This window comes from Limulus polyphemus, unplaced genomic scaffold (genome assembly GCF_000517525.1).
Source record: "Limulus polyphemus unplaced genomic scaffold, Limulus_polyphemus-2.1.2 Scaffold189, whole genome shotgun sequence".
Taxonomy (NCBI): domain Eukaryota; kingdom Metazoa; phylum Arthropoda; class Merostomata; order Xiphosura; family Limulidae; genus Limulus; species Limulus polyphemus.
In genome coordinates this window covers 310437-328477 of record NW_013665799.1, presented here as the reverse complement: position 1 = coordinate 328477, position 18041 = coordinate 310437, and the positions used below count along the sequence as shown (strand labels likewise).

The 18041-nt window shown below is 33.1% G+C and overlaps 1 protein-coding gene across 1 annotated transcript in view; it reads left to right on the top strand.

Annotated features, from left to right (window-relative positions):
* LOC106478202 (Down syndrome cell adhesion molecule-like protein Dscam2) overlaps positions 1-18041 on the top strand; it is a 135025-nt gene that overhangs the window by 107961 nt on the left and 9023 nt on the right. Inside the window, exons 19-25 of the mRNA XM_022381761.1 lie at positions 4291-4389; positions 5731-5916; positions 7051-7350; positions 10522-10701; positions 11344-11499; positions 15297-15397; positions 16493-16568. Coding sequence (XP_022237469.1) covers positions 4291-4389; positions 5731-5916; positions 7051-7350; positions 10522-10701; positions 11344-11499; positions 15297-15397; positions 16493-16568 — 1098 coding nt within the window. The remainder of the gene's footprint in view (positions 1-4290; positions 4390-5730; positions 5917-7050; positions 7351-10521; positions 10702-11343; positions 11500-15296; positions 15398-16492; positions 16569-18041) is intronic.

The window sequence follows — 18041 nt, the reverse complement described above, 5'->3', positions numbered from 1 at the left end:
CAGCCTAGCATCTTTTACCACCTAGCCTAGGATGGTCAACAAGGGGATCATTCCAGAAACCGGTGTTAGGGTTATTTCGATAGATCTCGATGAATGAAGCTCGGTACAACTTCTAAAACGAAAAAATAACTAAATATTAATGAGAATATGACATGATTAAATCTATATGGATTATTCTATAGTGGTACAACATTGAGCATTATACCATCCTTCTTATATTTACTTTTCATTACAGAAATGACACTTTTAATTTGAGAATCGCAGGTGATATCATAAAGTAATGTATCATGCACCTGCTTCAACTTCAACACTGCATCTTTAGGCTTTACTGTGCCGTTACTTTCACTAAATATTGAAATTAATAATTTCTTGCATGATTCCAATCCCTATTTATGAAAATAACGATACTAGTGTGTTCGTTTTTTTTTATTATTATTTTTTTTTGTCAATGCAGTAATCAACTGACGAATCTCCGATTCAGCTGGTATGTCAAATCGATTGGGATATCTTCGAATAAGTTCTTCCCTCATCCAACCTGGACTCACGGTTTAGTTTAATCGCCACACTTAAACCATCACATTCACAACCACATAAATAACATTTCAAGCATGTTTCATTGCTACATTGTTTCACTTTACATTTACAAGTTAACTTTTCAATGTTGGCTCTCATGATCTCGGGTCAGATCCCAGGTCCAGTCAAGGGCCTGGTCCAGCGACCTAGATCACAAAAATAGTGCCAAATGTTTTATTTTTATCTAATCAAAACAACCCAAACCTTTCCATAATGACTCTCTTTTTTTTTAATCCGCGTCGCGTGGCAGGAGTTACAGTGTATATTTGACTTCTGAGCTGTGTTTTATTATAGGTATATTTTAACAGTTACTAGACGGTTTCTTTTTCTTATATTTGATATTTTTTCTTTGTTTATAGAGCTACTGATTTTGTATTTTCTATTTTTGTCAATTGATCTTTAATATGCCGCATTTTTCTGAATTAGACTTTCATTTTAAAGGTTTGTAAACTTTAATGGATATATATCCCTGTTTTGTAAATTTACTATAAATAGTCTAAAATTTGTTTTTCCTTTTTGCTACTCGGTTTATTCTTGTATTTTGTGTTGTTAATTTTTCTTTATTATACTGAGTTATGTACAGTGTATTATATTATGTTGTATTTTTACACTGTAACATTGTTTTGTAGTTTTCATTCATTTTTTATTATAGCAATTTTCTTTTCTTTGTTAAAAGGTGTTTACCTGTCTATCTCATCTACCTACGTACCTTGTTGTATACATATTTGTCAGGTGCAAGGAATAAGGCATTTCTGGAACACTGCGGATCCACGAATGTTTTCCCCTGTTTTATCTATTTTAAATTTTAAGACTTGGGACGGCCTGAAAACAATGGAAGATGGGATGTTGGGCCTAGCGTTACCATAAACTATTGTCTATATAAATTCATAGGTTTCAATGCTTTGTCGTCGTTGCGTTGTATTCATAGATTGCCAATAACGTTTACGCTAACTGCCTCGCAAGTGCACAGCAATTACACATCCTTAACACGATATGTAACACCGGTATGTTAAACCGAATCTACTGTGATATACAACAACTCATGATCATGCTCAAATCTTGATCAATCCAATATAAATTTACGTTTTTAGTTAAAGGCTTAGACAGATAAATAAACGATTTAAAGAAAACTAATCAAAATATAAAAACTTGTGTTTTTCAAGAATATCATTAATCATGTCATTCAACGATAACTTAATTTCAAGCTGTTGCTTGCCCTGTATTTTAGACCTGCGTATTTATTTATTGCGAAAAATTATTAACGTTGCGTCAAGTTCTGGTCTGTCCTTTTCTTAGTTTAGTTTAATGAAGTAAGAGATCGCTTTAGGCTAAAAGTGCTGTACAACACATAAAAACTTGCTCTACAATTAAGTAGAACTACATATGCTAACTACCACATCTCCCAGTACTAAGAGCCACTTACAGTTATGGTTGTATTATTAATCTAAAATCATATTGTTGTTTTTTTAGAGCAAAGCTACACAACGACTATCTACGTTTTGCTCATCGCGAAGAATCGAACCCTAAATTTTAGCGTTGTAAGTCTGTCAATTTACCGCTGACCCACCGGGACCTTTCAAATCAGCATATTTGGAAGTTAATTCATTAGAAAATTAAAATAAATCGGTTTTCTTATCACATTTCTTTCAGTTTATCTATGTTGTACGAAATCTAATGGCCCGGCATGGCCAAGTGATTAGGGCGCTTGACTCGCAATCTGAGGGTCGCAGGTTCGATATCCACTCCAACCAAACGTGCTTGCCCTTTCAGCCGTGAGGGCGTTATAATGTGATGGTCAATCCCACTATTCGTTGGTAGCCCAAGAGTTGGCGGTAGGTCTTACACTGCTAAATTAGGGACGGCTAGGGCAGATAGCCCTCGTGTAGCTTTGCGCGAAATTCAAAACAAACAGACAAAATTTAATAAGTGAAAAGATAAACACAAAACTTCCCCCTCCCCAAGTTTTTATGAAAGTTAATTTTATAACTATTGTACTTTTTCTTCGAGCTGTTTAAATACCTTTATCGTGAATTTGATTTCAAGAGCCGAGTGTGGCCAATAGTTAACGGGCCGTACTACGGATGTGTGAGCAAATTTACTGCCAAAAAACAAGCGCACTCTGTGTTAAGCCGTATGTGCATTATATGAGTTATGGTTAAAATTCCAACTATTTGGTCAGACAAGATTAGTTCAAGACTTAGCGGGAGTGCCGTTGACTAGCTAGCTGCATTCCCTCTAGTCTGTCAGTTCAAAATTAAGAAATGTTAACGCTAATAGCCATTAAATAGACTTGCGTGAATATCTGAAAATAAACACATTTCAGCATGAAAAGTTGTTTGCGATTATTGATCTGAATTATTTTCTTATATTTTTTCGGGAAAAAAAATCACTTCACAAGTGAATCTGTGTAAATATTCCCAGTCTATAACAGACAATGTCTGGGTTCCATGTCGCTTGGAAAAATCTTGTTCAGACATGAAATGAACCTTCTAATGGCTTAGCCAAAGCAGCTGTCCGCACAGAAAACATAAGGATAATGAATCACCACATGTGTGCTAAAATCAACGTATGTTATTTTATTGGCTTTGCAAACTGTGTATCCATTTTACTAATGAACGAAATTCCTTTTTCTTTTAAGAAATTGGTGCAATCAATTTAAAAAATTGTTCTATAATCTTTAAAACCTGATTATACTGTCTTTACTTACTGAAATATGTATAGCTCAAAGATTCGTCTAATATTATGCATGATAGAAAATAATCAAAGTTCTGCGTGAGCAAAAAGAAAATGTGCGCATCTTCTACGTTGTCTGAGCAGTGTGTGATGATATTAAGTAAACGATGTAGAGTTAGTGTTATTGTATTGCATGCACCAAAGATATTTTCTGCTGTTCGTGTTAGGAGCATCTAAAATCAATGTTGTTGTTTTTTCCCAATCATAATATATTTCTGTAGCGACCAAAAAAAATTCGATTATATAAGCTTATAGATTAATATTCATGTATATATATATATGAATTGTTCATGTGTATTATGTGATTGGTTTAATTATTTCATTTGTAACCCTGTAATTGTAAAATTCGAAAATATTTAATTATTCTGTTGTATTTTAGATTCATTTCTAGAACACTTCAGTTTATTATTCATGCTCGTAGGCACGGGGTGCGGCGGGTACTGTCGCACCTTCAAATTTGCATTGCACCCATATGTGTATAAAACGTATTTAAAAGGTGTAAAAACAGACTTATATATAATATAAAAATGCACAGTTTCAGTGAAAATTACAACCTGAAGAGGAATGCCCCCGAAGCCCATAGTACGGTTTCGCTGCTCGTTTCTTTGTTCCTCCAAAATTAACACATACACCCATTAGGTTTCTGTCTACGCCTTTGTTGTCGGAATTACTTTATTAAAGTATATTTAGGAAACAGTCTGTTTTATGCATATTCAGATATTTTGTGTGTTTTTGTTCAATTTGGAAACATGATATGTCTAGCGTAATTAAAATCACCTAACTTCGTTAAAAGTTAGAATACATTTAAAAGAAAAGTGGGAAATAACATTATACAGCATAAATTTGCCATAAATTTGCATAAATTTGTTTTGGAGTTGCTGAGATATGTTAGGCCAAGAACAACAAATTTTAATTATTTTAATTCATTCAGTCTAGTGATGTTCCTTATTTTCTTTAATATTAGTTCCAATTGTACTTTTTTAGCACCGCCTACGTCCCCAGTTATCAGCATCTCAAAGGTAACCTCGTCCTCAGCAGTATTTCAGTGGAAAAGAGATCCAAAAGACAAATCTATAGTTTCTGGTAAGAATGGAGATTTGTGCGTTAGAATAGCTGATATATATATATATATATATTTACTGATGGGAAAAAACTATATCATTTTATATACCAGCTATTTAACGTAAATCTTTACCCGTCCTGTAAAAATTAACATGAAAAAGTGGATCAAGGTTACGATTTAAGGAGGAATTTATTTGCTTTTTCCTGAAGTTGTTCCAAAGTGAAACGAATTATCAATAATATCTAATTTAAAGTTTGTAAACCGAAGAAATATATTTTTAGAAGCATCACGATAAATGTAAAATATCTGCAATCTAATGTGACTCATCACGTTTTACGTAAGAGTAATATTTCAGTTGAATCTGATCATTTTAAGAAGAATGTAATGCAGTTGAAGATTCACGAGCGACATATCATAACTAATCAGAAGCCTGCTTTAAATCAGCTAAACTTAGCTTACTCTATACTTGGTGAATTATCGGCTTATCGTGTATCTTGGTCTCAAAAGTAGTAGCATTGAAATTAATGTAATTTGTAAGGAAAGTTTTGGTTGGCAAAATCAATGGATTATGGGAACCTTTATCTTATTACGATTTGAAGTAGAAGGCGGGAGGTGTTTTTTTCTTAATATATTGAGTTAACTATATATATATATAAGTTATTTAGTAGACTGCAATGTTATTTTCACGTTTAAAGGATTATTACATTATTTGTTCGATTAATATTTTGCTTTGAAATAAGCATACAACTTTCCGTTAACGAAAGGTTTTGGTTTAAAATAATTTTTATAATCTTTGATCAATAACGTGTTCAGGCTTACAAATATTTTTGCTGTTACGAGTTGATGAATAGTTCTGGTTTTAAAATAACGTCTAGCCTCTTTTGATATTCAAAACAAAACCAAATGACCAAAAATAATAATAACAAAGAGTTTGTCTAATGAATTTCAGCTGCTCTAGCAGATCGTGGCATGGTTTCGTGCTTAGGACGATCGACTCGCAATCTGCAAGTCGCGGATTCCACTCCCATTATTACACATGCTCGCCTTTTCAGTCGTGGAGGATGTTATTATGTGACGGTCAATTCGATTAGAGTAGCTCAAGAGTTGATAGTGGGTTTATCACTTCTAAATTATGGATGGCTAGTGCAGATTATTTTTAAGCAGCTTTGCTTGAAACTCACAAACAAACAAAAGTTAGTCAAATATATACCATCAAGGGGCCTACTTATCCAAGGGCGTTGATTAAGTTGTGTTTCTATTTTAATTTATCAATGACCGAATCAACTACTAAACTGAAAAGCACCGAGAATAAATTATATAAACTATCATTTCTCGTTACTAATTTCTTTTATATATTCCAGAATACGTTTTTCAGTACAAAACCAACGGAAGTGAATGGCGCAAACAACATCTAGATGGCAGCACAAACTCCGTGACCTTGAATAACCTTCAGTGCGGTTCGAAATACGAAGCATATTTAACTGCTTCTAATTCCCTTGGCACTGGTGAACCAAGTCAGACCATACATTTTAGAACAAAAGAGGCAGGTAAGTATATGCTTTGATACCGAGTTAACAGTTATCTCAAAAGTATGCAAAGTTGATGAATTTGATAGATTTAAGTTTGAAAAAAAAATGCATTTGTTCTCAGGAAAGAAAAAAAAATATGCTTGTATGTTTTATTATTTATTTATTGCAAAAAATTGCGCATATTTTATAAATATAAAATGATTAGCATTTATTACAAGATGTGTTTGTCTTATATAGCCTTTAATATTTTCTTTCGGTCATCGAATAATATCGAAACGGAACTTATTGCGTTCAAATTCAGCAATCGTTACAATGAAAATTAGCCCCCCTGTGGCACAAAAGTATATCTGCAGACTTAGACTGCTAGAAACCGGATTTCGATACCCGTGGTGGGCAGACCACAGATAGCCCTTTGTGTAGCTTTGTGCTTAATAACAAACAACAACTATAGTAACAATTTAGAGTAAAAAACAATTAGCTTTATTACGCCAATATAAAAGCTAAAATAGCTCAAACTAAGAATGAAAATCATTCAGTTATTGTAGCAAATATGATGAAGCCATGGATAATGTTTCTCTCATACCAAGTTGGGCCGAGCACGCCTCGGTGGATTTGAGATTCCTTGGTTCTTGCCCTGTTACCGCCTAAAAAAATCGCACTCCGTACTTTGAGGTGACGGTCAAATCTCACTATTCAGTTAAAGTAGCCCACACGTTGACGGAGGGTAGTGTTGACTATGAGCAATCTATCAAACTATCATTTCAAAATTAGGAATGACTAACGCAGATAACCCTCGAATAGTTTTGCGCAAAAATCAACATTACATCAGCTTTCCCAAAATTATGGACGTATTATGTAAGAAATATCTTCATCAGATACATTTAAATATATATAATATATATCACTCGTTATATGGATGAGGATATTGAGAGATAAATATATAAATGGAAAATCACACAATCAATTGCTATTTTTGTTTGGTGCACACAGTTTAGAAAATACCTGATAAACTTCTAATGTTGGATATTTTACGATATCTTTGCAAATGGACGAATACTTTCTCAGACAAAAAACAAAACAAATTAGTGATATATACATATATATATTTGCTTCTTTATTTCATGTTATAGGTCCAGATTTTTATTTTTCTAGCTCCAGTCTCACCTCCTAAAGATACCTTTCTCAAAATTCATGGTACCTCTGTGACACTTCTCCTGACAAACTGGCAAGATGGTGGTTGCTCTATCAGAAACTTCACAGTGTTGTATAAGCCCAAGTCTCAACACACTTGGTATAACATTTCCAACCAGGTTCAATCAGACAATGGAAAATTGACAATCCGAGTTTTGAAACCAGGAGAAGTTTACCAGCTCCTAGTGACTGCTCACGGGGATGGGGGAGTAACACAAACTGAATACGAGTTCCAGACTCACCGTTTAGCCACAACTTTTGGTGAGTGTTAGTAATAAATAATTTTTCTTGAATTCTTCAGCAAAAATTAAATAATTAACATTGTTGCTGGACGCCACAATTGTACTAATTCATTTGTTTAGAATATAATTTAGAGTAGAATAAATTAAATTTTACCGTCGCTCATCATTTCAAGTTAATTGAAGAAAGAAAAAAAATCGAAAAATAATAACAATGACCTGTGTGTGTGTGTGTGTACACATTTTTATTTTCACCTTTGAGGATATAGTACCATGATCCTGATCGTGGCCTGCCATCCATTCTTAAAGATCGCGGATTCCATACTATTTGGTCATTTCTTGAGTGGATGTGTGTTATTGCTATAGTATATGTAGATAAATGTACATTACGTGATGTACAAAATATCCTAGGAAGAAACTTGTTCTCAAATGTAAGACGCTTTCTTGTAGCCCCAAAAAAATTACTCATTTTAAAATGAAAACAATATATTTTCCAGGATATCATATTTTTGTCAGTTTTTATGAAAATAAGATATACATTGTCTTATCATATTATCTAAAAAATGTAGCCAAGAAATCACGCACCACTTTATATCCCTAATTGAAAAAAATCGTGAAAATATTTATAACATTTATATTTCACATATCAAATATGTCTCAATGTCTTATCCGTGCACACTAACGTAGTGCTAAATAACACAAGTATAGTGAATCCATAAAAAAAAAGTCGACTCTAAAAATGTCATATTAAAATTAGCTGTAAAAAAATTGTTTTCTAGATAAATTATTTTAGAATTGACTGTAAGAAAAATAAACCAAAGAAGCTATTTTTTGGATATTTAAACAAAAAATCTTAATCTTTAAAATACATTAGAAATTCACTAAAAAATATAAATTTTCAATAAGACACATTATAAATGCCGTTTTAAAAACAGTCATAGTTTAATTGGCCATTTCACTGGAAATCTCAAAGGAAAGGAAATTGAAATTATTTGTTTGAAAGAAAACTGGGTGATTGGTTGTTTTTGGTTTTATGACGTTGAAACACCATGGTTATCTGCGCCGAAAGGAAACTGTTAAAGTAGCTGTATTAGGGTTGGCTAATAGAGAAGCTGTTGTAAAAACAGAATATTTTAAATAAAACTGGCCGCTAAAATACCATCGCAGAAGTGTTCATATTAAACTACTCGTTAGATAAAGCTTTCTTTGAAGTTACCTTCTTAAAATTGGCTTTCAAAAATTGCCACTTAAGTAGCTATTAAGTAAGATGTCTCTATAATGGCCACATTAAAACTGGTCATTAAAAAATGTCTTCATTAACGTGGCTGTTATAAACTTGATAATTAGAAAATCCATCCCTGACTTGCTATATCCCAATTGGTTAGAGAAAAAAGGCATCTTTAAAGAATTTAAACCATAAAATTGGCCATTAAAACCCGCCGTATTAATCAGCGTAGCCTTAATAAAATTGACCATTAGTAAACAACGTTACTAAAGTAGCCATGTTAACATTTTCCATTAGGAAACATCTTTTATTCTCTTGAATTGAGTAACTGTTTTTGCATCTTGACAGAATATAATGTTTAACAGCATTTTCTATCAAACAACCAATTTCTACGGATAATAACGAGACTGCAGAATTTTAAAATCAAAATAAAGAATAGAAAGGGAATGTAATTAAAACAAAGCTTATGTTACTTCGAAAAATATCTCGAGTGTATAGTTTACCGCGCATACAAATGTTGTAATGTTTACATGCTGTCGAAGCAACATTTTAATGAAAAAAAATTATTAAATTTTATTACGTTTTTATTATCATTACTTGTATTAACCTTCTATCTTATGTGTTAAAATGCACTCTGACTCCGTATACATGCTATATTTTTAGAATGCGAATTATAGGTAGATTATTAGCAACTGGCTTTCACTTGAATACAGAACATAGTGTAATAAAATCCTTTAACTTGGGCTTAGTAGTTAGTCGGCAGAATAAGATGTTATAACGAGTTATCTCGCATAGGGGTAAATTTTAGCTGTTATTCACCGGCACTGAGTACCAGCTTAAACTTTTTTGTACTAAATTGGAAATATTAAATACAGTATTATAGTCAGATGTTTACAATAATTACTATGCTATTAAATTATAAAAAAGATTTGAAAGTTGTTTGGTGGACATGTAGGTGCGTATTCGTTTTACAGGTGTTCTGAGGACTGGCATAAAATGTTACAGAAATCCACCTCTGTTCTTACACAATCATTTGGGAATTGGGAATTTTTGAGACATCTGAATGGAAAAAAATACATTTACAAAATAATGAGCAAATATATAGTTAGTTTTATCATAGGTAAAATGGCACATAATATATTTTTATAGATTATGTATATTCGTATGATTGGTAAATAAATCACAGATGCAAGCTTACCTTTGCCTCAGTATCCATTCATCTCTCTGTCATTGTTGGGTTTTGGTTTTGATTATCTAGTGAACGAAACACCTGTTTTGTTTGATTCCATCAGATGTTTTTTTGCATGCTCACTGAAGTTTGTGTACACAAATGACGAAAAATAAAATCCATATGTAACAATGAAATGAGAGCTTGTTATAAATGATTCTGATAAGAGACTGGATATATGATTTTTTTTCTTTCTTTTTTTTTGTTCGTCGTAATGCTATTATTCTGTCTGTTCTCACAAGTAGATTCATCTCTGAAATATTAAAAAACTTCTATCCCATAATAATTTAAATAATTAACTATTTTGTCTTAATTCGAGATTGTTCTAGTAAAATAAACGTGGATTGCACTTAAGGAATGAATTTGAATAAATTTCTTAGTACTGGAGCAACTCAGGAAACATTAGTATATTATATGACTCCATTGTATATCAGTTGTATCTTTTAGTGGGTTTAGTATATAAGAAATTGTTTTTTGAATGAATAAAGAAGGCATTAAGTGAACTTAAATAAATTGGAATTGTAAAAAAAAAATAATTATCTTGTGCAACGAGGCCTAAATTAAACTGATTATGCTCCGTCACGCGTACTTAACACAAGTTTTAATGACTGATATATAAACGTAATTTCGTTATTAGTTTAGCTAATACATAAAACCATTGCTTGTACGTTTACAGCCAAACTTCCTTAATATTTAATTCCAAGTGTATAAAAATAATATAAATCTTTTTTTTTTTTCAGTTGCCACGGCTTTTCCAACGATTAACCAAAAGGGTTATGGTTTACTGTTTTATAGCAACATAGCCCTCATTGTACCTGTTGTTGTATCTGCCGTTGTTATCATAGTCATCATTGTCATCTCAGTGGTATGTTTACGTAAGCATCCAGCAGAGAGCAGCAGCCGACATTCGACAACAAACGGCAAGTAATGTGTTTGGGTATTTTGTTATAGGAAAGCCACAATGGGATATATGCTGTGTCCACCGAGGGGAATCGAACCCCTGATTTTAGCGGTGGGCCGGCATGTAATCTTGAAATAATGTTTATTTTCTTAGTTTTCGGTAAAACATAAAAGTATTGTATTAATGTTTTAAATTAGCATTTGTGTTAAAAATCGGCTTATCCTTTCTGATCTATAATAATTGTGTTAAACCAAAATTTTGTTTTGAATTCATATTTTATTTATACTAAAATAACTTATAATATTCTGGAAAGATCTTTCAACGTCTGCTTTACTCGTATTTTAACAACTAATTGTGCTTCCTAAATCACTGTTCATCTGTGCTCGAAAATAATTTTGTTTTCAATGTGTTCTTATATATATATTGAGCAATGAATATGATTTATTTAAGCACGTTTTCTCCACAATTATTGATATTATAAGTTAATATTTAAGAAAACTACGTGAGTGTGCTAGGCAGCGTTTTAAGTTAGTTACAGTTCAGATTCTGATATTTTCAAGTTGTTAAAAACAACGGAGATTGGCCGTGATAACTGTTTTTTAAACATTTAGAAAAGAGCACACGATTGATACGTTGCTCGCTAATTCAGATATGTCTGCAGGTAACCAACGAGTAAAACATCCAAAGGACGAGAACATGGTCATGGGAGAGTTATCAGAAAAACTCCCAGGATTCAACAAAACTGGGACAGGGAGGCAGAGCTACTATTCCTCTCCCACAAGAAGACCTATTTCAAATTCTCAGGATAGAACCAGAGGTAATGTTTATCAAACATTTTACCATTGTAGACAGCATGAAACTTGAAATTTTTTTATCAATTATTTTGTCGATTTCGTGACGAAAAAAAAACAGTACGTTTTTACTATTTCCTGTTCCTCACTCAATCTTTATTAATAGGTATATTTAAAGCACAGTAGTTTTCTATACCATATTTTTAAATAAACTACAATATTTCTAGAGCTTTCATCTATAGCATCAAGTGAGATACATTTTGCACTACCACTTTTTGACACCGTACTGTAATCTAAATGTGACAGCTGAGCAACTTAAGCTGGGAAATTAACTCTGGTAGACGGAAATCTATTGGAAAATTTCTCAGAAATAAACAAGGAGACACGGAATGGTGAATTAACATATTCAGACTCTTACTAGAGTGTTGTGATTTTTATATTCTGGTTTTAGAATCGTGTGAAAACTAATATTCCGGTAAATAAGTTTTTTTGAGAAATGTAAAATGTCTAGTTAATGGGCTATGTTTATGGAAAATTACTAATATTGATATATACAAAGTACAGATTTGAAATATCATTGTTTGTGTGTTTGTGTGTGTGTGTGTATGTTCCTCATAACACTCTAACTGTGATAACTAAGTAAAAATCAATGTATGAACTTCAAAACGTACTAAGTCATCAACAAGTCTTGTATTTTGAAGAAATTAGGGTTCAATTTGGCCCCTCTTCCCTCAGATTTTGATAAATTTGCTCCACAGACCTCAAATGAACAAAAAAGCTTAAAATATAGTGAATTTTAAGAACATCATTTATGTTGGAACATTGTCAGGTTTTGTATATGTATTGGCTGGATTCTTTACAGTAGATGTCTGTGACATTGTTGGCGATAACTTTCAACAATAAACGGACAGCACACAATCTACTTGTTTTAAAACAATATATTTAAAACAAGTCAGACGTATGTACAAAAATTCATTACTTTATTGGTTATCACATTTGTATTTAGAGCTTTAAATTATTGTTTATTTTTTGTTAAAGCCCACACAGGCGGGTTCAATTACTTTAGAATACCCTTTTACAAGACAAATTATTCCCCTTTACTCTGTTATTACAATACAAGGCTGTGATACTCACTTTAAAATTACCTCAATGATTGTAGATTACCACAGTGGTATCCAGAACTTTAGATAATTGTCTGCACTTCGTCAAAGTCCAAACAAGCTGCTTCAATTACTTTAGAACACAACTGACAAGACAGTAACTTACTTACTTGCACTAACTTCGTCGCCTACATATATATATTGCCCCATTGAGGCCTAGCACTTTCTACAAACTACGAGACGTTATGATGTAACAATACTCAAGGAAACAACAAGAATAACTTAGAAGGTTATAGTGACGTGACGCAACAATATAACATTCACCAATTAGTGAACTACACAACGTATGATTTGTACATAGTTATGTAAACAAGCCTGTGATAAATTATCGCTTCCAAATACACTAAATTTAACACTCGCACTTTATAACTATCTACATCATAACTCTCGTATTATATTTAAATGAAACAGTCGCGTATATCTAACAAACATCATTACTTTTATATTTAGAGTAGTCGAAATTAGGGTCTGAATAAATCATCTTGTATGAAAGAGACACATCTATCAAAGAGAAACAATATGCTGGGCATACTTTGAACAATTGGAGGTTGTTTTTTTTGGGGGGGGGGGATTATTCCCCATTCCTACCCGGCGTTATGTAATGGGTTAAGAGGCATGCATATGGATCTAACAACTTCAATGTGTCGTTGAACAGTAAAAATGCAATAAAATATATATGTTTATTCATAAGTATGCCTCCCACCACCTACCCATCCACACCGTATGTGAACCACCACCAAAACAGTTACATTCAGTGATGCTGCACTGACCATATTGTTTATCAGTGACTCTCCAAACACGAATTTGGGCAAATATTGGTAGATACATGTAACTAGCTCATCTGTGGAACTAGAGTTGTTCATTGGCGTCGTTGCCAATTTTGGCCATGTCGTTAGAAACCCCTCCATCTGTGCGGTTAACTATGTGTCCGAATCAGGTCTTTTTTATCTTAACCCAGACTCATGAAGTATGTTCCTTACCATTTAATAATCGCACTAAAAATTACTGCCCTGAGGTCCATATTGAGTTCATGGACGTTGAACTGGCGATTTCCATAAAAAACCTCCGTCCATATCCAGCACATGAAAACTATAACGAAAAATGCATTGATAATCAATATGATAAATCGGCGAATGATCATATTTGAAGACGATGGGGGCCCGGCATGGCCAGGTGGTTAGGGTACTCGACTCGCAATCTGCGTTTCACGGGTTCGAATCCCCGTCACACCAAACATGCTCGCCCTTTCAGCCGTGGGGGCGTTATAATGTGACGGTCAATCCCACTATTCGTTGGTAAAAGAGTAGCCCAAGAGTTGGCGGTGGGTGGTGATGACTAGCTGCCTTCCTTCTAGTCTTACACTGCTAAATTAGGGACGGCTAGCGCAGATAGCCCTCGTGTAGCTTTGCGCGAAATTCAAAAAACAAACAAGACGATGGGGTACTTACTATCTTTCCAGAGAAGGGGGTTGAACGTATAAAGTTGGTCAAATCAAAATGTTGATGACATATCTGCTTTTGGAATTGCATTTAGGTGTAACTTTCCAAATGATATTGAAATATTTGTCCCCTTTAATTTTTCGATATCATGCAATATACTTTCTATAAATGCTAAATTGTTTTTCCGGAAACAAAAATTATGTCAAGAGGTAGACACGTGGGAAATGTATCTTTCTTGGCACAGTTTATTTATGCAGTAAAGTGTACCCGTAAAAAAATGTCTTTAAAATATAAAATAAAATACACAACATAAATACAGGGAGCGCTATTTCCACACGATGGTTGTTGTTGTTTGTTATTAAGCACAAAGCTACACAAAGGGCTATCTGTGCTCTGCGTACCACGGTTATTGAAACCCGATTTCTAGCGGTATAAGTTCGCAGACATACAACTGAGGGACTTTTTTGGCATCCCTGCGATGGAGGAACCAACTATTTTGTTCAAATCCAGTGTTGAGTTTCCAAGTGTTTCATCCCTGCAAGAAGATACATATATATTATTTCCATAAATTAAATTCGAAAGGAGGTACGTTTTATTTCTTAATCTTTGGATGTCTAAATTTTTTTACAGTCTGTTCACGTTTATTATTCCACGTGCATGGTTTAAATTCTGTTGATCTTCAGTTGCCTTCTAATATTAATCGTCGATGGTGTAACTTAAAATAAGAAATATTATATATCATGGGGACTGTTGGATCGTCTTAGTTGACCTGGCATATTGTTCATTAGAAACACCCGTAATGAAAATAGTGTTGCCTTGAATATTACCAATGGCAGCGAATATGCTAACATAAGAGCATGTTTTATTATTCTACAAATAGATAAAAATAAAGTACACACACAGTAGGATTGTTCATAAGAAAAAACGAGATGAAAATAAAAGGATTAAAAACAACATGCGTCAAAAAAATCGAATATCAATAAATATTGAAGTATATGAAATCTTTACACTTTAAAAACATTCCAAAGAACTCAAGTTGAATGGACTTTAGAAACTGTATCAACTGTTTAATTAAGATGTGTCTTGCAGACCACTCATGCTAACCGATACGCGTTATAATTATATGTAGTGAAAACAACGTATAGCTAAAATGTACAGGAGAACTCAACGCATTATTCTGAGTGGATCAGGAGTTTATATAGTTAATTATTTACTTTTTATCAGGAAGAAGACCAGAGGCCCATGAATACGCTGAACCTTACGCATCTGTACCTCCGCCACGACGCGTTTCAGACGAAGTTAGTCGAGTCTGTTTGAAAGATAATGTAGGAACTGTTTTACTATTCATTGCTAAATCTATTTGTGTTTACTATACATGTTAAAGTTCTGTCGTACAGCCTTCTTATTTTCGTTATTTCCATGGAAATTACTATTTTTAATTAGATTTCGTTACATAGAATACGTACCAAGTTATCACGTAAAAATTATTGAGTGTTTTAATTGCATCATTTTTACGACATTTGTTTATATATTAATATATTACGTTTTTATATGCAGCGGTATCCATTTACTTATTTTTATAAACCACATAATAAAACTTTATTATTAATTTTGTGTCACATTTTCATTGAACTCGTACTGTTAAAACGTATGCATAGGCTTTCTAATTGTATTTCTATAATATAAATTACATTGCAACAAAATACTATTATAACAACATTGTTAAAAAGCAGAAAAAAAGCACGTTCGCAGCACATCATGATCTTTACTTTTTCTTTTGGTTATTTACAATATTTGTAAAAATCAAGCTAAACTTATTTGTTTCAGTCTAACAAGGGTAACACGACATTAAAGATTACTGGGTGTCCTCTTTGCTCTAAGTATCAAAAGGATTGGGGAAACTATAACAAGTAGACACCTTTGGCTATAAAATAATATTTGAATAAAACACAAACTAACGAAACTGTATGTGAACTAGTTTTTAAATACGTTTAGTTTTATCCAGAAAAAGTTCCCTTTCAACATATATGATTAAAATGAGTTTAGTAAAAATAGTAAGGCTTTGAAGCGTACAAAGTGCATTTTTTTACTTCTTGTTATATTTTTTATACAGCGTTAGATTGACGTATTAAGATGCTAAAATGAACCACAATATGTTTTTGCTCATAATAATTTCTGAGGCATCAGGTTAGAATGTCTATGCTATATGTGTAGCTGGATCAATAATACGATTTAACAATATGGACCTTGTATTTCTTCGTTGAAAGTATGTAACAGTGCCAAACAACTTAATTCCAAAATCAAACATTAGTTTATGTTTAACATCAACATTTTAATTTTATGTAAGACTACAATATTATTCTTATCGCAGACTATAAGTTTATAATCAAATATATCTTCTTGTTATTTCTTCTTTACAGATGAACGAAGGAACAATCAGGACACTTAGAAGTGCTTTCAGTAGATCAGAAGGTCTGTCTACTGAGATATGGAATGGTAAGGTTGCCCTAGTAACAAGACTGTTATCACTCTAATAGGCATATTTATCTTTCAAGAATGAAATACGTAAAATTTTAGATTTATAGCAAAATATTAGGAATAACCTGCTTGAATGCTATTATCTTTGTTTATAATAGTGAACCATCGTTCAGTAAGTGACATCCACATTTATTTGTTTTTTTATTCTAACGACAAGTAGTCAAAATATATATATATATATATATATATACATCTGTTTACGAAAAGGAGAAATAAAATATTTAGCGAAACCTTGGAAATGGAGAGTTCATGCCTAAAGCCAACAGTACTTCAGAATTTTTTTTTTTTCTGGCTGCAAACATAGACGTCAATTTTTGAACATAGCAACACATCTTGCAAAATCAGCGGTATTTATTAGAACATGTGTACGAGTTTGAACAATGAAAAGGTCCTATATGATATATTGCAAAAATTATACTTAAGATAAGGAAGTACCTTAAAAGATGGTACACATTACACAATGTCCAACAAAACTCAAACGAGAAATGAGTATACTGTTACGACAGCAGAAGTCACGCGACACTGGGGGCATTCGCACTGGAGTTTCTCGAATGATCATGAATTTGCCGGCAGCTCGAGTGTGATCTAGATGCCCTCTTTTTTAGTATATAAGCCTGGCAAAGAAAGCCAGGTGAAGGTAAATAGATAATCGAGTCACGGTAAGTCGATTCTGTTTCTGTGTTTTGCAGTCGCATAGAGCGAAGTTATCGAGCTTGTGAATCGCTGTGAGTATAGCGTGTGTTTATAAAAGTCGTTAAGTATAAAGCGACGAGGAACGTATCGACTGTGGAAATTCTGTATATTACAAAGTTTATATCGAGAAAGAATAAACTAGTTTTAATCAAGAAAAGACTTGTGTCGCTGAAGTTTCTCGGAAAGAATTTTACTGGAAATTAATAAGCAAGCAGATACGTAACAAATTGGTGTCACAGAGTGGGATGAAAAAATGGTGAAAACGAGAAGTAGCAAATCAAACTACAGCTTAGCAGATTTGGTGGCAGCCATACAAAAAACAGCAAAAGAAACAAGAAGAACGAAAAAAGAAACAAGAAGAGAGATTACAGCAGTTGTTGGAGGGAAAAGAAACAAGAAGAACGAGAGAAGAAACAATAAGAGAGACAACAGCAGTGGCAAGAAAACCTGCAACAGTGGCAGCTCGGACAGCAAAATAAATAAGATAGACTACAGCCGTTGTTGGAGGAGAAAGAAAATGAACAAGAAGAGAGACAACAGCAGTGGCAAGAAAACCTGCAACAGTAGCAGCTCGAACAGCAAAATAAACAAGAGAGACTACAGCAGTGGTTGGAGGAGAAAGACAATAAATAAGAAGAAAGTCTCCAACAGTTGAGAGAAAGCCAGCATACACAAATGGAAAAGATTAGTAAATTTCAAAGTGAATTAAATACATTAAAGGGTGATTTACTGTCTTTT